Source organism: Garra rufa, chromosome 2 (assembly GCF_049309525.1).
Source record: "Garra rufa chromosome 2, GarRuf1.0, whole genome shotgun sequence".
NCBI classification, from domain to species: Eukaryota; Metazoa; Chordata; class Actinopteri; order Cypriniformes; family Cyprinidae; genus Garra; species Garra rufa.
The window spans coordinates 27322923-27347152 of record NC_133362.1 but is presented as its reverse complement, the minus strand read 5'-3'; the positions used below and the strand labels follow the sequence as shown (position 1 = coordinate 27347152).

At 36.4% G+C, this 24230-nt stretch overlaps 1 protein-coding gene across 32 annotated transcripts in view; it reads left to right on the top strand.

Annotated features, from left to right (window-relative positions):
- Window positions 1-24230, top strand: part of camk2g2 (calcium/calmodulin-dependent protein kinase (CaM kinase) II gamma 2) — an 87850-nt gene that overhangs the window by 31074 nt on the left and 32546 nt on the right. For all 32 annotated transcript variants that reach the window (XM_073834022.1, XM_073834021.1, XM_073834035.1 and 29 more), the window contains exons 3-9: window positions 8400-8459; window positions 14338-14392; window positions 14966-15031; window positions 18973-19045; window positions 22871-22973; window positions 23679-23762; window positions 23951-24045. In XM_073834022.1, the coding sequence (XP_073690123.1) occupies window positions 8400-8459; window positions 14338-14392; window positions 14966-15031; window positions 18973-19045; window positions 22871-22973; window positions 23679-23762; window positions 23951-24045 (536 nt within the window). The remainder of the gene's footprint in view (window positions 1-8399; window positions 8460-14337; window positions 14393-14965; window positions 15032-18972; window positions 19046-22870; window positions 22974-23678; window positions 23763-23950; window positions 24046-24230) is intronic.

Genomic DNA, 24230 nt, shown 5'->3' with positions numbered 1-24230 from the left:
AATATTTTTAAATTGTAAAAATTGTAGTCCACTGAATTTACTTATTTTGTACTGTATTTGTTTTGTGGAAAGTCCCTGCCATCTGTTGGTTATTTGTTTTTTTGTTTTTTTTTTGTTTTTTTATAAAACACTTGCTGGTCTATTATCAGTTCATCACATCCTGTCATGCTCATTATGACATAGGAGCCGTTTCTCAATATGCGTTCTTGTCTGTACTTGTGTTCTTGTGGACTTGTGAAACGTCATAAGTTGTCGCCCAAGTACTGTTCCAATTCAAAGTTCACATTTAGCAAGTACAGTTCAAATCCCCGGATGTGTTCTTGCTCCGCCCCTTTTATCAAGGATGCATCAAGAGGAGACTTGTGCGGACTTGAGGCAGCCATGTATCCCAGAATGCATTTCGCACCAATCAGCGAGCGTTAATGGCGGAGGAGAAAACCCGCATAATTTTCAAAAAATTACAGTTATTGTGTCATGAAATGTAGGCTTAAGAGTATTTCAGGCGAGAATGTAGTTGTTTAAAACTCAAACCTGCGGTTTATTTACTACGGAGCCCCTTACGTCACCTGTAGAAGAAAAATAATTAATCCGTGGGGACGGTTTTGCAATTCGTTCCCTCAGTTTATAAACCGTACTCACAAATTCTTAAACTGTTCCCTCGGTTTAATAAATCGTGCCCACGGATTAACAAACCATACCCACGAATTTCCAATCCATGCGCTCAGATTTTGTAAACCGTACCCTCGGATTTTGAATCCGTACCCACAAATTCATAATCTGTGCGCACGCTTTAGCAATCCGTTCCCACGGGTTCTAAACTGTATTTACGGATTTGTGGCCCCGCCAAATGCATTGTATTGCATTTATTAAACTTTATTTCTCATAGTAGGCTATATGAGACCATGGAACACTGACAAAACAGAGTTTTTAGCGTTTATTTTATATTAATAACTAACAGATTAGCTGCTAAAACACCACACCTGTGTTTTATCCCATTGGTTATTAATGTAAAATAAACGCTAAAAAGAAGAATGTAAAAAGAAGAATGTTTTGTAAGTGCGGACCATGCATGGTACCAAAATAAAATAAGTGAAGAGCGCTGTTTTAACGGCTTTGCTTTATTTAATAATATTTTTCAAAATATAAAATTGCCTGAATAAAAAAAAAAAAAGAGTTTTGGAGAGGAGAAGGTAGAAAGCAATACAAAACAAATAATGTACAGGTTATGTTGTCATTCCTTTGCTCTCAAACTAAATGCAATGTAATATATTTCATATTTAATATTACATTAACAGTGAAGCATGCATCTAACTCTGAGTGAAAAGATTATCATAAAATCGCCAAAATGAGTCTACATGTTAAGAATGAACAAACACATTTGTGCACTCATTTATTTAGCCTATAAATTAAAATAATAATTACTATTTTAAGTATTATGACGTAAACAGCTTATACTACTGTTTCTACTGATCGGGGCCACAAATCCGTGAGTACAGTTTAAAACCTGTGGGAACGGATTGCTAAAGCGTGCGCACGGATTATGAATTTGTGGGTACGGATTCAAAATCCGAGGGTACGGTTTACAAAATCTGAGCGCACGGATTGGAAATTCGTGGGTACGGTTTGTTAATCCGTGGGCACGATTTATTAAACCGAGGGAACAGTTTAAGAATTCGTGAGTACGGTTTATAAACTGAGGGAACGAATTGCAAAACCGTCCCCACGGATTAATTATTTTTCTTCTACAGGTGACGTAAGGGGCTCCGTAATTTACTGACAGCGCCTATTTGAAAATTTATTTCGCCGATTTCAGAGATGTGAGTTCCAGGCGAACACCGAGTGCTCAGTGGTCATGTATCCCGCAGAGAGAGCCTCACCACGGCTAGTCCTTCTGACGTTTGCCGCTGGTCGTGATGTCTCTGTAGTGGTTAAACGAGAAGTAAAATCCGTTTTGGGTAAATCTAACAGCTAGTTTTTGGTCTGGTGAATCTATTATTTATTCCAGGTCATATCGTTTTGACTGAGGACAAAGTTATACTTCATAAATTATTTATCAATCGTAATTCAACGCTGACTTTTTAGAATGCATTTGACCAAATTGTCTGCTTTTGTCTTTATTTCCGATTACATGTCTCTTATACTTTATACTTGGCTAATATTGTTCATTAAAACTGACATTTATCAAAAAAGGCAGAGTTGTGCTTGTCATGTTTCATTTTATTATACATAAAGATGTTATTATACACAGTGTACATACAGTATAGCTTAAATCACATATTAATGTGTTTTATTTTATTTTTAAATGAGTACGAAAAGAGTTTATATTTTGAAGAAAACAGAGGCAGTAGTGTTTGATATCACTTCCTTTTATTGTAATTATTGTTTTGTAGCGTTGCAAGAACCACATTTTTGTCGCTATTAATATGTTTAACGTTAAATGAAACGGAAAAGAGGTAATGCTGTTTGATATATTTTGTTTCACTGTAATGTTGTACATTCCCTGAACTATGTTTTTGCAGCTATTAATATGTCTAAATGAAAACGAAAAGATGCAGAGGTGGTTGATAAAATATTTCGTCTTATTGTAAATACATACATGCAGTGAAGCAGTGAAGATAACCGGAGTAGAAAAGGCGAGCTGACCAACGTTATCAAGTACACTGCTGTTCCATTTGCAGAATTACAGGACTTGCATCCTCACGTCCTCGGGAGTTCGTACTCCCAAGTCAAACTTCCAAGTCCGAACTACGAAGGACGCTAGCCCGAACTCTGCATACTTGGTATTGAGAAACGGCCCAAGTTTTATGAAAGCTGATCCAATCTCAGGACACTTATACACCTGTTAATGTTTCATTTACTATTTATAAAAGTCAGTTTATCGCTCCTACTTTCTGAATTTCTCTCTCTCATTCTCTCTCTGGCAGTCCATGACATCACGGACCAGACCGCACAGTGAGAAAGCAGCACTTAGCCCAATTGAATTTTAGAGATGGTCACTGAACAACACATCATTTATTTATCTCTCCAGTAATGGGATAAAAAGTAAGAAAACGAGGGAGCACACTCAAAGCCATTTCTCTTTCCAGAAGTCTTTATCGTTTGCATTAGATCCTGGCTGTCAGTGGATTTGTGTTTATTCAACATCAATCTTGATTTATAATGCAGAGTTGCATGCGGAAGGTGCCGCAAATGATAAAAACAAGAAGTTTTATAACAGAGTTTTGTTTATGTGTGTGTTTGTTTTCTCAGCAGTCGTTGCATGCCAACAGTCGATGTACGGCCATCTCTCACACTCAGATTAACTGTTCTGTAGGGAGCCATGGCAGGACTGAATATTAAATGTCCTGCATTAATTCTGTTAGGTAATAAAGACATCTGCTGCCGTAAACCGTACACACACGTGCATCATTCACAGCAGTCACCGTTCACTCTTTCAGAGGGATGTTTATTCGGTCTTCTCAGAAGAGCTTTAAGCCACCCGTGATCCTACACCCACATCCATTTCTATATGATGGAAAACATCATCACTTAAAATCTGAAACCTGTCTCTGTGTGAGTGTTCATGTGCATGACTGCTGGTCTAGTAGTGATGGGTTTTTTTAGATAAATGTTTGATACTTTAAGATTGAGGCTGATGTTATTTCTGAGAATCATGCTTTGGGGCTGTCAGAGGGATTGAAGGCTTTCTGGCTAGAAGATCCACATGCATTCACAGTATTGAATTCACAAACTCGTCCCATAGAGGTTGTGGCTGTACCTTATGAAGGCCTGTGAAAGAAACAAAAATGACACATACATAAACACCCTGGGCTATTCACACTTTCGGCATCTTTTTTTAATATTTTGACTTTTTTTTTTTTTAAGTCAGAGGTCTGGCTCATTTCATACGAGTAGCACACACTTGGCACATTGATCTTGGACTGAGGATATGTTATGTGTAAGAGTGGTGTGTGTTTATGTGAGACTGATCTGACCCAGCAGGAGTGCCCGCATTGAGTTCATGATTTGAATTCCTACTAGCAGATCCCTGTTGCTACAGATGACTGTGTGTTCGAGTGCATGTGTGCATTCTTTTTAACTAGGGTGTTGTCTGCTGTCATGTAAAAACTCTAGTTAAAATGCTTGACTTTTTTTTGTCAATCACTCTCTTGATTAAGTATACATGGCACCAGAAACCAACATACCTGCAGCCAGCCTGTGTTAAAACTCTTGCTTTTCCATGCTGACACTTCTTCAGTGTCCCTCTTTTCTTTATATCACATGATCTTATGTTATATGATCTTATGTTGTATCCTAAATCTTAAATGTTTGTGTGCAACATTATAGAATAGCCATACATGTGATCCTGGACCACAAAACCAGCCGTAAAGATCCTTTTTTTGAAACTGAGATTTAGACATCACCTAAAAGCTGAATAAATAAGCTTTTAGGATAGGACAATATTTGGCTAAGATACAAGTATTCAAAAGGGTGCAAAAAAATCAAAATATTTAGAAAATTGTCTTTAAAGTTGTCCAAATTAGGTTCATAGCAAAGCATATTACTAATCAAAAATTAGGTTTTGATATATGCGGTAGGACATTTGCAAAATTTCTTTGTGGTACATTATCTTTACTTAATATCCTAATAATTTTTGGCATAAAAGAAAAATCTATGTTTTTTTTGGCTGTTGCTACAAATATGTATATACCTGTGCTACTTAAAGGAACACTCCGCTTTTTTGGAAATAGGATAATTCTCCAAGTTCTCCGAGTTAATAAGTAGATTTTTACAGTTTTAAAATCCATTCAGCCGTTCTCCTGTTCTGGCGATATCACTTTTAGCATAGCTTAGCATAGATCATTGAATCCTATTAGACCAATAGCATCATGTTCAAAAATGACCAACGAGTTTCGATATTTGTCCTATTTAAAACTTGACTCTTCTGCAGTTATATCGTCTACTAAGACCGACGGAAAATGTAAAGATGCGATTTTCTAAGCCGATAATATTAGGAACTGCACTCCCATTCTGGTGTAATAGTCAGTGTTGGGGAGGTTACTTTGGAAATGTAATAGATTACAGATTACAAATTACCCTATTTAAAATGTAATAAGTAGAGTACCTTTTCAATTACTTTAGAAAAGTAAAGTAACTGATTACATCTGATTACTTTTTGATTACTTTTAAGTTTCTAATCGATATTTTCAACTAAATCATTTTCAAGCATTTATACCAAGCTGGTGTGACCTTACAGTAGTTTACTGTTAGAATTTCAAAATCTTTCATCACTTGAATTAATTATTTTTAGTTATATTTAAGAGAAAACACAATTCTAGATTATAATAATGTAGTAAAAACACGTTTTTTTCTTCTTACTGATATAATAAAAAAATAGTAAAAATCTGCATACTATTATTTTTTTTTACCACTATGTGTGAAGGGAAATCGTTATACCATACAGGGCTAATAATTATTTCTCACTAACAGAAGAAAGAATAGATTCTAGAATAGATACTGCCAAATCCAAACAGACTCTATCATTGTAGCTGTGTCATTTTTTTTTAAATAGTTACATTTCATCTAAAACACTGCTTAGATTCAGTGACCATCTGGGGTGCTTCACTAGATGATAGCTCGATTTTGCAAGACAAAATGGGACAAACTAATTGAGAGATGTGTCCACTAGGTGGCACGTTAGGTCAACATCGATCATTAGAGAGAAAAGTTTCAAGCCCTTGAGAAAAATAGATCTATATTATTCGAAAATAAACTAAACTGCAGCGGATTTTCATCCTTCAAATCATTAGTCACGTTTCAGCTGAAAATCACGCAGTAGTGTAAACACTGATTTTACAAATGACACTCAAAATTAAAATGGGTTAATGTGATAAAATCGCAAGTTAGATCTGACATTACCAACCTTATTCAAGGAGAAAAAATGCAATATTTTTTGTGAAAGGGTTCATAAATACAAGTGTGTCTGGTAAAGGCAGCTAGCAGGCTAGCTAATTTGTTATGAATGTTTTTAATATTGGTCTCGAATACACAAAGGGGACGATGAACGCACTGACAAAGAGGATTAACCTAATTGGCAGATGTGGTGCACCGCAAATTCAAACCAATCAAAAGCATCAGAATAGCACCGCTTTAATAAATGGCCTTAGCAGAAGGCATCGTGCATATCAAAAACAGGCAAAGCAACAGATTAATATTATTCAACACATCCCAGATTTTTAAAGAAAATTTTTAGATGTAACCCCATTTGTAATCTTTAACATTTTCATAAGTAACTGTAATTTAATTACACATTTTTCTAAGTAACTGTAACGAATTACTGTTACATTTATTTTGTAATTAAATTACGTAACGCTGTTACATGTAACTAGTTACTCCCCAACACTGGTAATAGTCAAGGAAGTTTGCTACCGAAACATGGCCAAAGCAGGCGCAGTAATATCACGCAGCACAACGTGACCAACTGCATACACAGGGAGCGTTCCTCGTTGGAAGTTACCCAGCTGGGAACTAATTTCAGGCGCTGCATAATATTACTGCGCCTGCTGCGTCCATATTACGGCAGCAAACTTCCTTGACTATTACACCAGAATGGGAGTGTAGTTCCTAATCTTATCGGCCTAGAAAATCACATCTTTACATTTTCCGCCGGTCTTAGTACACGATATAACTGCAGAAGAGTCAAGTTTTAAATAGGACAAATACCTAAACTCATTGGTTATTTTTGAACGCGATGCTATTGGTCTAATAGGATTCAATGATCTATGCTAAGCTATGCTAAAAGTGATATCGCCAGAACAGGAGAACGGCTGAATGGATTTCAAAATGGTAAAACTCAACTTATTAACTCGGGGGGAGTTGGAGAATGAGCCTATTTCCAAAAAAAGTGGAGTGTTCCTTTAAGAGACATATTTGTATTATGTATTTATGCTGTTGAAGCAGTTTGTGTGTGTGTGTGTGTGTCTGTCTGTCTGTCTGTCTGTCTGTCTGTCTGTCTGTCTGTCTGTCTGTCTGTCTGTCTGTCTGTTTGTTTGTTTGAGATCTCACTCATAAAACTCTCTAAAGGTTTTCCTAAGAGGCTATGACCTTGTATCCTTTTAAAGATCGATCTTCATTACTCCAGGAATGGGCAGTTATATTAATCGCAGCCGCTTCCTTTATAGAGTGGACATCTTTACTTCATGCCCATTACATGTACACACAGTCATTAACTATATTCTTGCTAAGAATAGGGCAATAGGCTTGTTATTGATTATATGTCTCTGAACAGTTGCATTGGCTATATCACAGGTCCTGTTTACACTTGGGATTTATATCCGTCTCAGGGTTATTTGATAACATCGCTCTATTCCATGTAATCAAAGTGAAAAGGGGCTGTCAAGCTCCAAAATGAGCAAAAAGCACTATAAACACATTATGTAAGTGATCCATATGACTTGTGCACTCAGTTTCAAGTCTTCTAAAGCCAAACAATAGCTTTGTGGAATACAATTCGCACTAGAGTTTAAATATTTTGGGCTCAGGAAGATTTGTATGGCTTAATATAACGTAAAGTATGTCTCTTATTAAAATATGTAGTAGAAAACCCTTGAAACAATTTGTTACTTCAAAAATTGGCATATTTTTATACATATTTTGGACTATGGGGAGCTTTATTATGTCAAGACGTGAAATGGTTACACTCTATGAGCTACTGGCGCTACCTGTTTCTATTTATACCGCAACACAATTTGGAAAATGAAATACTGATACAATGCTGCATTGTGTGGCTTTTGGTTGTAATTTTCAGTCAAACGGTGGCAAGAGAAGCGATGTAAGTCTTCACTGCTTTTCTAGTGATAAGAAGAGAAGAATGGGAAGATGCCTGTAGACGAATAAAGATCAGCTTCTTTGTTCTCTTAGCCCTGATGCCTTTGAGGCTTTTAGTAGAGCACAGCTACTGGAAGAGTTTACAAACGACAGAGACAAGAAACGCTAGATGCCATCCTGGCAGGATGTAAACATGCCTACGCTGATCATGATGCCACGGCCACTGAAGAAGTTTCTCAGCACAGATTTCACTCGATATCTGGGGGCAATTAGACTTCTTGTGGGGAACATTAACATTAATTGTAATAAGAAATGTTTCTTGAGCACTAAATCAGCATATCAAAAATGTTTTTGAAGGATCAGACTGAAGAATAATGGCTGCTGAAAATTTAGCTTTCATAAGAATAAAATACTATTTATATTGTAATTTTAATATTTTAAATGTTTCACGATAATATTTTTAACAGATTTTTTTGGTGCCGATAGCCTTGTGGTCAGTAAGTGGTTCTTCACTGATAATGTTTGTTTTTTGACACTTGTGGAAATGCAGGGGTAAAATGTACTGATCTGTTCTTTCTGTGTTTGATCCACAGATCATCAGAAGCTGGAAAGAGAGGCCCGGATCTGCCGTCTGCTTAAGCATCCCAACATAGGTGAGTCTCAACAACTTGCTTATCCCCAATATACTCATGCAGTGGGTGCAGATTTGAGTCTGGCATGCAACATGCTTTAGTCCCGTTCTCCTTTCAATAATTAAGAACAATAGTGTGTGTGTGTGTGTGTGTGTGTGTGTGTACACTGTGAGACATACTCTACAAACATGCTAGTCATGGTCAACCCAAGATTATTTGCATGGCATGAGAAAGAATGTGACTGACAAGACAGATCACACAGACAAAATCTCCACCTCATGCAAAATCATGAAAATAGCACAGGTATCATCCCTTCAGGCTCCCTTCAGTGTTTGTGAACAGCACGGTGCTGTGAAAGACAGTAAAATGTAAGTGGCTAAGAAGTTTCAGGATGGTGGAATTGAGCACAGAGGGTAATTAGAACATCACCAGGTGCAAAAAAGTAAGTATTTGTTAAGTAAACATTATGAAGTATTTGGGGATTTTAAACACTTAAAGGAAAACAACAGGATTACAACAAAAGGACTGGTACGGTTTAAGAAAATCTCCTTTAACTGTGTTTACATGACACACACCACCAGACTATTTAAAGGAATAGTTCACCTAAAAAGAAAATTCAGTCATTAATTACTCACCTCTAAACCCGTATGACCTTCGTTTATCTTTGGAACAAAAATGACGTAGACATAGACGCATAGACAACAATGCAACTACCACATTCGAGGCCCAGAAAGGTAGTAAGGACATTGTTAAAACAGTCCATGTGACATCAGTGGTTCAACCATAATTTTATCAAGCTACGAGAACACTCTTTATGTGCAAAGTTAAATAAAAAAACAACTTTATTCAACAATTTCTCAAAAACAGAAAGAGATACAGCATAAAAGTATGACTTTGGCTTTTTCAAGTCTTCATATTATAGCTGTATGTGTTGAACAATCTGAAATTTGATTGCTCATTGATAATCACTCCATATTAGCCACAACTGTTCATGTGACACACCACCAGTGGTGATCGGTATCAGTGACATCTAACCTCCAAAAACACATCTAGATCAACATGTATGAATACAGCTGTAAGTCAAATATAGTTATTTTTTGATAGTTCAAAGTTGCTTTTTTTGTTTTTAGCAGCATAAACCATCAGGGTTTTTTTTAAATGCAAACAGAAGCTCAAACATTCTGCTTGACGTCTCCTTTTCTGTAGCCTTGTTTTTCTTCTTTCTAGGAAGTGTTTGTCCTTTCCCACCCTCATACTCTCTTGTCTCTCCTCCCTTACTTTTTTCTTTCTCGTGTATTCCCTCCCTTCCATTCCCAGCGGCCTAAATCTGTCTTTTGTACGTTTTATTGTCTAGCCATCTTGAACGGCCCTTTCTTCCTCTCTCTCTCTCTCTCTCTCAGGTTGTCATGTTTTCTGCATGGACTGCCAATAAACTCTTAACAAAAAGAGCAATCAAGTATGTGTATGAGAGAGAGAGAGAGAGAGAGCATTCTTAAGGAGCACATCGCCTATAGAGGCAGACTCAAGCTAACACACACTTGTTGTTTTCCTCTTCTTTTGTCTTGAACATACACATACAGAACACATACAGGGTAACTTACAACCTTTGTACATGTTGTCAACAAAACCCTCTTCCAAAAAAAACAGCAGTTATGAATGCATGACTGCCTTCGGCCCGCGGATGCACGACATTTCCCACATGCATATACATACATTCTTCATGCTATCTCACCCAGAGCTACATCTTCAGGCATACATTTTTAGTGTGACAGTATGTTAGAAAGGAACAATGCATCTCTGTGGAGCTCTTCGATAGAGTGTGAAAACCCACACCCAGCACTGGTGTTATTTGGCACCAGTTTCTTTTTCCGCTAAGCAAAAAAACCTCACCTACCAATAAAATAAAAGATGTTGATTTATGTGTCCGGTACTGGCATTCGAAAAAAATGTTGAGCTGTTTGATATCACTGGTATCCAGGAAACATGAAAACCTGCTAATAAACACAGACTCTTTATGGGTCAGTCAGAGTCTTCGTTTCTTTTGGTTAGTTCTGTATAGGGTTGTAACAATACAGATGAAGATAAGTGAACAAAGATGCAAAATTAATAAAATTTTAAATCTGTAAAAATACAAGTAAATGTTCACAAATGTTACAAAAAATTGGGATCTGTAAGATTTTTTGTTTTTGTTTTTGAAGGAAGTTTCTTATGTTCACAAAGGCTGCATTTATTTGATTAAAAACTACAATAAAAACAAATATTGTAAAATATAAGCAGCTGAATTTTTTTTACAGTATTAATTTAAAATATAAATCTTTATACATTAACAAGTGTCTTTACTGTTACTTTTGATCAATTTAATACTTGCTGTTTAATGGTATTGTATATATTTTACATATTTATTTTATATATGTAACCCTGGACCACAAGACCAGTCTTAAGTAGCACGGGTATATTTGTAACAATAGCCGAAAATACATTATTTGGTTCAAAATTATCGATTTTTTCTTTTATGCTAAAAATCATTAGGAAATTAAGTAAAGATCATGTTCCATGAAGATATTTAGTAAATTTCTTTCCGAAAAAATATATCAAAACTTAATTTTTGATTAATATGCATTGCTAAGAACTTCATTTGGACAACTTTAAAGGCGATTTTTTTCAATATTTACATTTTTTGCACCCTCAGATTTTCAAATAGTGGCATCTCGGCAAATATAGTCCTATCCTGACAAACCATATATCAATGTAAAGTCTATTTATTCAGCTTTCAGGTGATTGTATAAATCTCAATAAATAAATAAAAAAGACCTTTATGATTGGTGTTGTGGTCCAGGGTCACACATTAATGTATTTTATACACATTCGGAACTGTATTCTTGGAAAAACACACAAATGCATGTAACACGGCTAATATTATGACTTTTTTAAATTTTAGTGCTATTCCATTTAAGTATAACGTTAGCTAACATAAGTTATAAACATGAGGGCAATAAGTTCAAGGAGTATCATCTTTATCGGACTTACAATCACAAATCAGCTCTATCCACACCTCTGTCAGGCCAACCTGTTAAAGTCACTCCATTCAAACACTGTTCATAACACCTTCAGTCTTAATTGTGTTAAAACACAGTCCTCCTGTCAGAACGTGTGTGTTTGTGTCAGCGCCGCGGGTGATCCTGGGTGGATGTGGAGATAATATAATTCTGCTTTGCCCTCTCTGCCCTCATCTAGCACAGCCAACTCCCTCACATGGCTGAGATTAATGCACGCTGTCATTTACACGGACCCACACACAATGAGAGCGAGCCGGGGGTCTCTTAATGGCTGCGCATGTGAGATCTGGCAGGTGCACTGTTTCAAATCTGTAACTACCGATGACAAATTCATTACCTTCAATCAGGATAACAAATGTTCCTTGCCTTACTTTCAATGCCACCGCTCCCTTGGTAATGCAGAGACCGAAGTTACTTCTCTGAGACGAATGATGTCAACTGTGATTCTTTTTAATTTAAAGTGGACTGTGGACATGAAGTTCAAATTAATTTTTCATAGCTCTGTATTATTGTGGAAAATGTATCTTATTATTGCCTTTAAATATGACTTGTATGTACTGTACATTACCAGTCAAAAGTTTTTGAACAGTAATTTTTTTAAAGATGTCTCTTCTGTTTAGCAAGCCTGGATTTATTTGATGAAGTACAGCAAAAACTTTTGAAATATTTTAAAAACTGTTTTCTATTTAAATATATTTTAAAATGTAATTTATTCCTGTGATCAAATCTATATTTTCAGCATAATTACTCCAGTCTTCAGTGTCACATTATTCTTCAGAAATCATTCTAATAATCTGATTTGCTGTTCAAGAAACATTTAAAAAAATTATAGAAATTAATATTTTTTTCAGCAAGGATGCTTTAAATTGGTCAAAAGTGATGACAAAGACATTTTTAATGTTACAAAGCATTTCTGTTTCATAAATGCTGTTCTTCTGAACTTTCTATTCATCAAAGAAACAAAAAAATCATACTCTGCTGTTTTTAGCATAATAATAATAATAAATGTTTTTGAACAGCAAATCAGAATATTAGAAGGATTTCTAAAGGATCATGTGACACTGAAGACTGAAGTAATAATGCTATAAATTCAGCTTTAAAAATAACTGAAATAAATTACATTTTAAAATATATACAAATAGAAAACAGCTATTTAAATAGTAAAAATATTTCAAAATGTTACTGTTTTTGCTTTGGATCAAATAAATGCAGGCTTGGTGAGCAGAAGAGACTTCTGTAAAAAAGAAAAACAGTACAAATCTTACTGTTCAAAAACTTCTGACTGGTAGTGTATCATTTACAGAGAAAACAACTGCATAAAAAAATCAAGATGATGGGCAAGGCATTGATTATTAACTTAATAAACAGTACTAAAATAGTTCAGTGTCATTTAAAAATGTTTTTTTTAATTTTAAAGAGAAAATAATACATTTAATAAATTATTTTTATTTATTTATTTTTTTTTAAAGTGAAATAAAAAATATTAATTAAACTTAAAGTGTAAAATTAAAATGTGAAATATTTTCCCCATTTTTTGTATATGTATATTTATGCATTATTAGATTAATACACTGTTATATTGCAAAGTGTTTTTTAACCAGGGGTCTGGGGCCCACTAGAGAGCCTCAGCAAACTTCAAACAGGGCCACAGAACAACCTAAATTTTTAAAAAATATAAAATAAGTGATTATTAATATATTAAAATGACAGAAATCTAAATCAAAAAGGTAAAACAGATGTAAACTAAAATTATATTTCTTTGTTAACCCTTAATAACTTCTGTTTTCATTGAAGAAACTACATTTACATCTGAAATTACAATATGAATTGTGGTTGGCTAATTCAATATATACATACTCCCATTTCTGTTACTCCTAGTTCAGTTTCTGTTAATGAAAAAGTTTAAAAACAAACAACTTTGTCGCTGCCAATAGCCTCTTGGCCAGTGTGCTGATAGGTGTACCGAGTTCAGGTCCCTGCTCGCGGACCTTTTCGCAGAAAGTATCCTACCCTATGTGATGGACGGCCTTTGAATATTGTGTTAGACAGTGGTGGCTTTCGAGTCAAAAAGGAAAACTGCCCTATGTGTTTTATTTGTGTGGCATTTGGAGTTGTTCTGTATGGATGTTTCAAATGGATGAGGTTAATTTCAGCTAGGATGCTGCCTAAGGGGCCGTTCACATGTAGCGTCTTTTGCGCGCTCAAGTTCGTTATTTCAAATGTAGACGCGCGGCTTGCACGCGCATAATGGAAGCGACGCGGTCGCGACTCGCACGCTGTGCGACGCGCTCGTTTTTCCAGGCGCGTCCGCGCCGCATCGAGATAAAAACATCTCAACTTTTCAGAATGCCGCAAGCGCACTGCAGGTCATGTGACATGAACCAACCAATCAGCTTCCTCATGTTTTTCCGTTACATTGAAACCTCAGCAGAAACATGGAGCAGCTCATCATTGTGGTCCAGGGATTTCTTGAACTTTATGATTTGTCAAGCCCCCATTATTTTGACGCTAATAGAAGAAACAATGCATGGAGACGCTTAGGCTTGGAGCTAGAGCGCAGCTGATGGTTGCTTAGAAACGGCAGACGCTTCCGGAGCGCAAGCGCCCGAGCGCTTTGTTGATAAGGAAGAAAGCGGCGCGCCTAGCGTTTTCCACGCGTTTTTAGGCGCGACATGTGAACGGCCCCTTAGAAGGCATTAGGCATCAAGGTTGGGATTTGTAATGGAGCTAATGAGGATGACTTCATGGGCAGGTCAAGAAAAGGATAAAAGCTCCTTCTGTTCATCCTGCTTATGTTGTTTCTCTGTCTTACCTCATTCTCTCTTTCTGTTTTCCCTCAACAGTGCGTCTCCATGACAGTATCGCAGAAGAAGGCTTTCATTACCTGGTCTTTGACCTGTAAGTATCTGAGTCAGACACTGTGATCTTCCATCTTACTTGTGCTGTGAAACTGGATTGACGCCTGTGTACTCACACTTTCCACTTCCTTTCAGCCTTGTTTGGCAGTAATTAACTGTGTTAATTACAGGAAAATGTAATTGAAGTATGACGATTAAACTTTATTCTCTAGCCAGTAGGCCCATTTCTCGGTACCATATAAAGCCTGAAACACTTTAGTTTATTTCTGAACTCCTTTGCTTAAGTAATGTTGACATCATGTTAAAAAATTATCAGAGGCTAAAGAGTTGAGATGTAGACTTTTGTGTAATGCATTGTGTGTAAGAGCAAGACATGCATGTAAGTGTATGTGTGTGTAGATTGTGACTGTATATGCCTCTCTCAGGGCTCTTGTGCTATTAGGACTCTGATAGCGCTCGTCCAACACTCAAGTGCCGGCCCGTGGTGATAAAACTCTCCATTAGCCACATACTCCTCTACAGGCCTCGTGCTCTTTATAGTTTATAGCTGAATGGAACCGCTGTGGGTTCTCCATACTTGAACTGTTGATAAAGTCTGTATTTCTTCCTGTAGTGTGACTGGTGGAGAACTGTTTGAAGATATTGTCGCAAGAGAATATTACAGTGAAGCAGATGCAAGGTAAGTTTAAAAATTCACATAAAATCAGTTTGGGGTCTGGAAATCAGAAAGAAATTTATACTTTTATTCAGGAAGGATGCATTAAATTGATCAAATTGACTGATTTATGTAATAAAAGATAACAAAATATTCAAATAATTGTTCTTTTCAAAGAATACTGTTTCCACAAAAACATTAAAGGGATAGTTCACTCAAAAATGAAAATTCTGTTATTAATTACTCACCGTCATGTCATTCCAAACCTGTAAGACCTTCATTCATCTTCAAAAATAAAATTAGGACATTTTTGATGAAATCCGAGAGCTTTCTGACCCTGCATAGACAGCAATGCAACTAGCATGTTCAAGACCCAGAAAGGTAGTAAGGACATCGTTAAAATGGTCCGTGTGATATCAGTGGTTCAACTGTAATTTTATGAAGCTACAAGAAAACTTTTTGTGCGCAAAGAAAACAAAAATAACAACGTTATTCAACAATTTCTTCTATTCTGTGTCAGTCTTCGATGAGTATTCTGACGTAGAACATCCATCTCTCTTAGTTCATCCTCTGTATATTCTGTTTCAAATAAATATGGCAAATAAATGCAAGTCATCCTCTCTAAATTTATGAACAGTGTTGAGAACTTTGGAAATGTAATGGGTTACAGATTATAAATTACCCTATTAAAAATGTAATAAGTACTGTAACCATTTCATTTCAGTAATGTAACTGATTACATTTGATTACTTTTCAACATTTTAATTTCAACATTTTTCTAAACTTTCAAAAAAAAAAAGTAAAACATTTTTAAACATAAAGCAGGCAGGGTTAACCTTACAGTAGATTACAGTACCTTACAGTAGATCTTTGAGATTGTTCTGAGGGTAAATACAGATTTCAAATCATAAGATATAGTTTAATGGCTATGACACTGTTTTTGAAATCAAATGTTTTCATAGCTATGAAAGGATAAACTGCCATCTAACAATGCCTTGGGGAAAGAAAACTGTTTATTTAAAAAATAAAGCATATACACAAACCCAAATAGGAAAAAAAAAGTGATCGAATAAATGTGTCCTATTCTGTGTCCTAAACTCCTGAAACATTGTGTCTCATATTTTAGAGCAGTCAGTGCAATGTTAGAAGAAAATCAATATGCATGCTTTGTTGTGCTCTATGAACGTGTGGCGAATGCTGACACGTAAGAGAAGAAATTGAAGAAAGTCATTTAGTTTTCTTTGCACACAAAAAGTATTCTCGTACCTTCATATTAAAGGAACACTCCACTTTTTTTGGAAATAGGCTCATTCTCCAACTCCCCCCGAGTTAATAAGTAGATTTTTACAGTTTTAAAATCCATTCAGCCGTTCTCCTGTTCTGGCGATATCACTTTTAGCATAGCTTAGCATCATTGAATCCTATTAGACCAATAGCATCGCGTTCAAAAATGACCAACGAGTTTCGGTATTTGTCCTATTTAAAACTTGACTCTTCTGCAGTTATATCGTGTACTAAGACCGACGGAAAATGTAAAGATGCGATTTTCTAGGCCGATAAGATTAGGAACTACACTACTATTCCGGAGTAATAGTCAAGGAAGTTTGCTGCCGTAATATGGCTGAAGCAGGCGCAGTAATATCACGCAGCACAATGTGACCAACTGCATGCACAGGGAGCGTTCCTCTTTGGAAGTTACCTAGCTGGGAACTAATTTCAGGCGCTGCATAATATTACTGTGCCTGCTGCGTCCATATTACGGCAGCAAACTTCCTTGACTATTCTATCTTATCTTATCTTATCTTATCTTATCTTATTCTATCTTACTATCTTATCAGCCTAGAAAATCACATCTTTACATTTTCCGCCGGTCTTAGTACACGATATAACTGCAGAAGAGTCAAGTTTTAAATAGGACAATTACCGAAACTAATTGGTTATTTTTGAACGTGATGCTATTGGTCTAATAGGATTCAATGATCTATGCTAAGCTATGCTAAAAGTGATATCGCCAGAACAGGAGAACGGCTGAAAGGATTTCAAAACTGTAAAACTCAACTTATTAACTCGGGGGGAGTTGGAGAATGAGCCTATTTCCAAAAAAAGTGCAGTGTTCCTTTAAGGTTGAACCACTGATGTCACATAGACTATTTTAACAATGTTCTTACCTTTCTGGGCCTTGCTGTCTATGCAGGGTCAAAGAGTTCTCGGATTTCATCAAAAATATCTTAATTTCTGTTCTGAAGATTAACGGAATTCTTGCGGGTTTGGAACCACATGAGGGTAATTAATGACAGAATTTTCATTTTTAGGGGAACTATCCCTTTAAGCAACTGTTTTAATAATAATAAGGAATTATTCTTGAGAACAAAATCAGCATAATAGAATGATTTGTATAAGTAATATAAATTGTAATATGTACAATAATAATATATTTGTAGGTTTTTAATGTAAATACTATGGTGAATCAGTTTTTTTTTTTATTCTTTACTTAAAGTACCATGATTTTACTTTCCGCAATCATCACCATACCATGGCACCACCACAGTGCTTTTGTAAGGCCTCTATGAAAATATTCAGTCTCTTAACACTGCCCTTTGCTCCCAGACAGCGAGACAATTATTAAATGCCAGGGTTACGTAACTGATTATTAAACATGATATTTTTATTTCAAATAATGTCAAACTATGTAAATACTCTCTGCGCTTTAACAGGGATGGTAGCTGCCCTGAAATGTGGTGGTATTTTTAACCTGCTGCCTGGATAGGCATCCCCTTAAATTAAAGCTGACTGTCTGCACTTCAGTCCACTTCATATTCAGTGCTAAGCCGGAACAACAAAATTAGTGTCACTTTGCAATTACCTTTGGAAGCCGCTCTCCAGACTTACAACATGAAGCCTGCTTCTGAGAGTTTGCATCAAGGGAGAACAGAGAGAGTTTTCTACTGGAAAGTGCCTCCGTAATGGGATGGAATGGAATGCAGTCCACAGATTTTGCCAAATTTGGACACAAGAAATGCCTTCCTCGCCATCCTTCCTCAAGAGAGCTTTAGGGAATATCTAATGGGGCTGTTTCTTTACTTGACCGCCGTTGCTTTTCTTTCCGCAAGCTTTCTCGTTTCTTGTTTTTCTCTTCACATAAACCTAATCATTCAGATGTGTATTATTTTTCAAGTATGCTACCAAACAAACAAAAAATCCTCAGAGAGATGTCATCCCCACCCAACTCGCCCTCTGTCCTCAGGTCATGACCTTTTGAACAGGTTTCAGAGCTCAGTAATGAGCTGCTCCACTCGCTGCATTTATAAGCATTCCTGCTCCACCGGTGCTTGTTATTTCTGTCCCCTCGCTGTCTATGGAAAGACCTCTGCAGTGCAAGTCTGTCAGAGTAACAAATGCATGTCTGTGTAGTATTACTGGGATATATATATATATATATATATATATATATACATATACATATACATATACATATACATATACATATACATCACACACACACACACACACACACACACACACTGTTGTTCAAAAGTTTAGGGTTGGTAATATTTTTGCCTTTTGTTTTCACCAAGGCTGCATGTATTTGATCACAAATACAGTAAAACAGCAATATTGTGTAATATTATTACAATTTTAAAAGTAACTATTTCTGTTATATATATATACCACACATTCAGCTTCAGGAAATTTGTTTTGGCATTTGGATGACATGGTGAATGTATTTTCATTCCTAATGTGGAATGCTTTTCTGGCAGCTTTGAGAACCACAAAACAAACCAGAGTAAATATCTGTTTGTGTAAAGCTTAGTCTATCTGCACAGGCCAGATTCTGCAGCTGGATTTCTTGCACCCAGTCTTCTATCTGGAGTTAGATCCTTATACTAATGCCTGGGTTTCTCTCCCTAACCCAACCTTCTTTTACTTCCCTCTGCTTTTTGTTTCTCCCTCTGTCTGTTTCTCAGTCATTGCATCAATCAGATCCTGGAAAGCGTCAGCCACATCCACCAGCATGACATTGTGCACAGGGACCTCAAGGTGAGTCATGCCGTCACTGTGGCAACGTGCCAATATGGGAGCTTGCGTCATCCAAACCCCCCTCCTCCTGTGGCGTCATTTGCACACACTCAGACACGTGCTTGCAACATAAAAGCTGTGTGGTCACGAACTTGTCATGAAAGAACGTGTGCCGTTTGATTGTGTTATTTCATTCTCTTGACGTCACAGCGCAGCCGATTGGCTGCGACCAATCCTGAGGGGTCATGTGATAACAAGCACAATGCAGAAAGCAAACAAAGTTAAATAGATGATGGAGAGATTTGTTGTTTAAATGCCATCATTTAATCTGAACCTCGTATTGAACTGTAATAGAATTAGTGTTTCTAGGGCCCTATGAAATCCATTTTATTTTTTCCAAATTCAGTTTTTTTTTTTCCATTAAAAATTTTCTGGATTCCATATTTTTCCAATTTTAATCTTCCTACACTCTGTTTTAATGGTTAATTATTGATCAAAAAGCATGTCTAATTGACTGAAATCATGAAACTTACACAATTAAAAAATCAATTTATTAAAATTTTAACCAAAATTACATTTGTAAGGCCCTATGAAAGGTTTTCATTTTTTGTCAAATTTCAGGTTTATTTTATTTTAACTCTGTGTGTATTTAACCCCTTTCCAACAATGACTGTATGATTTTGAGATCCATCTTTTCACACTGAGGACACACACATTATGCAACTGTTACAGAAGGTTCAAACGCTCACTGATGCCAGAAAGAAAAAGCATGCATTAAGATCCGAAACTTTTTGAATTTGAAAATTAAATTTATTTTGTCTTCTGGGTAACATGTAACTGTCTTCTGTAGCCTCTGAAAGGCAGTACTAAATTCAAAAAATATATATAATATTTAGGCAAAATAAGAAAAATGAAAACATCTCCATTCTGTTCAAATGTTTTCACCCCCGGCTCTTAATGCATTGTTTTCTTCTGAACGGTCAGTACTAAATAAACAATAACATGCATTTTGTATGATCCCTCTTATTTTGGTAAAACTTTTCACCTCAACTGTAATGTTTTAATAATAATTGTATTTGTAGTACTATTATTACATTAAGTAATATATTTGTCATAGTTTCTTCAAGTTGAACCAAACTTTTATTTTGATGAGTTCTTGTGAAGACCTTTAAGTTTCTGTTTGTATATGATATGACGGTAGTTTTTCTCAAAAGAAATGGTAAAATGCACATTAAGGGACTTTCAGAGCAGTTCTAGAGATTGTGTTTATGTGTTTATATACCCATATTGAGGCGGCAGAGGCTTAAAACACAGGAGCATAATGTGCATTTAAGTATGTATGTAGTGAATGAAATTGCGCACGTGTCATTCATTCACATAGACACATGCTGAACATGCAGAATTCATGTTGGCAGCTTAATATTCACAGACACTAGTCCATATCACATTTTGATGCAAGTGCACTGACCTAATTTTGATTTATTCATCCAAAATTTGAGAAATTCCGTGACATTACACAGTAAATTCCATTTTTATGACTGAATTCCTGGAGTACATCTGCATTTTCTGCAGAAAGCATAGGGCCCTATGTTTCCTTTTTGCTTGACACATTTGCTCCTCATTTTCCTAAGAGTAAATGTAGGTATAATAGTCTGTTTAGAAGGTGAACTTTTTTTTTCTTAAAATAATAACTGATAAAGCACATAATAGATCAGTGGCATGTGGTGGACAAAAATGTGTTCAACTCCATCCACCCAAAAAAAAAAAAACGAAGAACTGAACCATTACTTTCCATATTAGTTCACCTCTTTAAAAGTAAAGGCAGACAGAGGAGTACTGGAGGCAGACCGGTTGCTATGGAAACCTGTGTGATGTCATGGTGGCCGCAGAGTCATGGCATGATGGTGAGCGTGTCTGGTCGGGAGTCATTTTACCTCCTCTAATTCATTGGAGGGAAAGAGATGGAACTTTTGAACGCAGACAGACTAAGAGGAAAAACAAATCTTATTACAGGTGCAGGGACAGTCCAGCAGGAGCTAGACAGAGAAAGAGTGTTTAGGAGGAAAGTGAGAGACTGAGTCCCTCTCTAGAGTTGCAGGACTGGTGCACTGGGGAGACAGAAAGGCTGATTTAGATTGAAGGTGTAAGGATGAAGTCTACAGATAAATTATTTCACAGTGTAGTTATTGTTAACTAAAAGGTTTTTTGTATGAAAAACCTAAGCCATGATATGACGTCACAGAAAGTCTGTTGTGTCCGGTCCACTATAAACATGTTAAGGCAGTTGTTGCAGGATGACTGTGCTGTGTCCGGGTCAGGGCTGTGCCTGCAGCATTCAGAGGCAGTGGGGTGTGCAGGACAGCGGGGTGAGAGAGCAGCTCACCCCTGCTCTCGTAGCATGAGATAACAAGCCCTCCTCTCTGTCTCTTCATGAATTATGCAGTTCAGAGCAATGAGCGTGCTGTCACAGCTATCCATCCACTTTATACACACACACACACACACACACACACACACACACCCACCAGTCAGATATAGACACCACATGCAATCTCTCCCTTCTTCTCTCACACACGTACAGGTGTGTGCACATTTCTGTCTTTCTCACTTGATGCACACTGTAGTTGAAGTCCGGATCTCAGTATTCCTACAGTGTGGTGATGAAAGACTTTCCTCATAGAACATGCTGGATGCGTTTACGGCCTTTTATGCAGATCACAGCTGATTAAACTCAGCGTCGCTAGACTTGATCGTCACCTTTAGCATAATCATGCACAGAATAAATGAGCAGCCGTATAGGAATAAATGCGTGTGCACTGCACTTCATGATTCTTTTGGCTTGTGCTACTGGATATTTTCACAATTTTTCTAATTGTATATTTCCTATTTCTGTCATCTAATGCTCACTTAAAGTTAGAAAAATGCTATTAAGTTAATAACACTGTTAATGCAAATATCAGAATTATAGTTCCTGTATTTTCATACCGTACACTATAACTAAGAGCTGCCTAGATATACTAATACCGTTCAAAACAAGTTCTTTTAGTTTTTAGTGTTTTTTTTTTTTTAATTTAAAGGAGACCTATTATGCCCTATTTTACAAGATGTAATATAAGTCTCAGGTGTCTCCAGAATGTGTCTTTGAAGTTTCAGCTCAAAATACCCCACAGATCATTTATTATATCATTTTGAAAATGCCTAATTTGAGTGGAAGTAGAAGCACGCTGTTTTCATGCATGTCTATTTAAATGCAAATAAGCTGCTGCTCCCCACCCCACTTTCCAGAATAGGGGTGTGCCTTTACAGCTCATACATCAGATACTCTGCGAAAAAAAACATGTGTTTGGTTTTATAATCATGTCTATCATGTTAAAATCATGCGTTTTAAACCATATTAATGATATACGGTTTTCTAAACGCACACATTCAAAGCATGCGCACAGAAATAAAGTTCTCTTTCATGTCTTTTTGCGCTTAAACTGTCAAATACACACAAGTGTATTTGTTAAAAACAAGTTTATGTTAAAAACACACATCAGTTACAAAAACAGTCGGTTATGTCTGTGAAGGTAAACAGTTAAGAAAGAAATAACATGTTTATTTTCACATTTTTGGGGTTGGTAGATGCACCAGGGACCCAGTTATACCACTTAAACATGGAATAAGTCCAATTTTCATGATATTAAAATGAAATTTTGCCTTAACACTTAGAACACACAGAAATGCCATACTACAGCTTTTATGTTTTAATGTTAAAGTACATTTTTGTTACTTATCTTACCCTTACTTTATTTATTTCTCACTATTCCTACTTTCTTCTCTCCTACCCATTTCTCTGTCCTGTAGCCAGAGAACCTGCTGTTGGCCAGTAAGATGAAGGGGGCAGCAGTGAAGTTGGCTGATTTTGGCCTTGCCATCGAGGTGCAGGGAGATCAGCAGGCCTGGTTCGGTAAGACTCCTCTGCTATTCCTTCAACTCTTCCGTAGCTTCATTCCTTAAAGGGATTTGGCTTACAGCCATTCTAGATTGCCCTGTTGCAAGAATGAATTAAATTCAACAAATAGTTTTTGTGTTTTTTTTTTTTTCAAACAAACATTCAAAGCCCTGAAAATGTATCCGCTCATTTAGATGGCACTGGTGTTCATAAACTCATTCTGAAAGCTCACTTTCAACCGACAATGACTTTTCTTATTGCTCTGTTTGCTCTCTATGGCATCTGAGACTCTTGTGGGACTATAGAGCTCTGGAGAAAAGCCAGCTTGTGTTTTTACTCTGTGCTCTTGGGAAATATGGAGTAGTTTTCTCAATGTTTACTGTGCTTTTTGAGTCAAGACCACTCACTTGAACCAGGTCAAGGGTCACAGACGACAAAGCCAGTGGACAAATTGGATTAAGCTTGTCCAACATCATGGGAATTTTTTTATAAGCTTTTCACATTTCTCAGCCTTATAAGAAAGTGCTTTTTTTTTTAGAAATATATATTTTTCTATAAAACTATTTTGTATTTTAGTTCATTTATTGCAAACTGAAATTGTGTTGCCTTATTTGTAAAACTCAGAATTTGGTTATCATAAATAGATGGTGTTGAAGATTTTGTGATTTTTGAAAGCTTTTCATGTTAGATACGAAATATAATCACATTATGGTGTTGCAGGTTTTGCAGGCACCCCTGGATACCTCTCGCCTGAAGTCCTGAGAAAGGACCCCTATGGCAAACCTGTGGATATCTGGGCCTGTGGTAAGATTTTCACACGTTTTATTTAGGTTTTCCACATTAAAATGACACCTAGTCTCTCCTTGTTCTACTGTCTAATGGTGTTGTGTATTTGTCCAAATTTGTGAATAAAACGTGATTCAGACACATTACTTTGGAAGAATAGTGAACTAGTACTAGTTTAAAGTTACCAATTTGTGTGTCCTGGGCAGGTGTGATCTTGTATATCCTGCTGGTGGGTTACCCTCCTTTCTGGGATGAGGACCAGCACAAACTGTATCAACAGATCAAGGCTGGAGCCTATGACGTGAGTAATCACACTCACTGTTTGCCTTATGAGCTCTAACTGATTTATAATCTAATGACTGTTTTGTATGTATTTGTTCACATCCACATTGACATTGAAAAGTTTGGAGTCATTGTTCGAAATAGAAATCTTTTGTCACGGTAATAATAAAAGTGAACGTTGGGTCGCCCAGTTGCGCCGGAAGA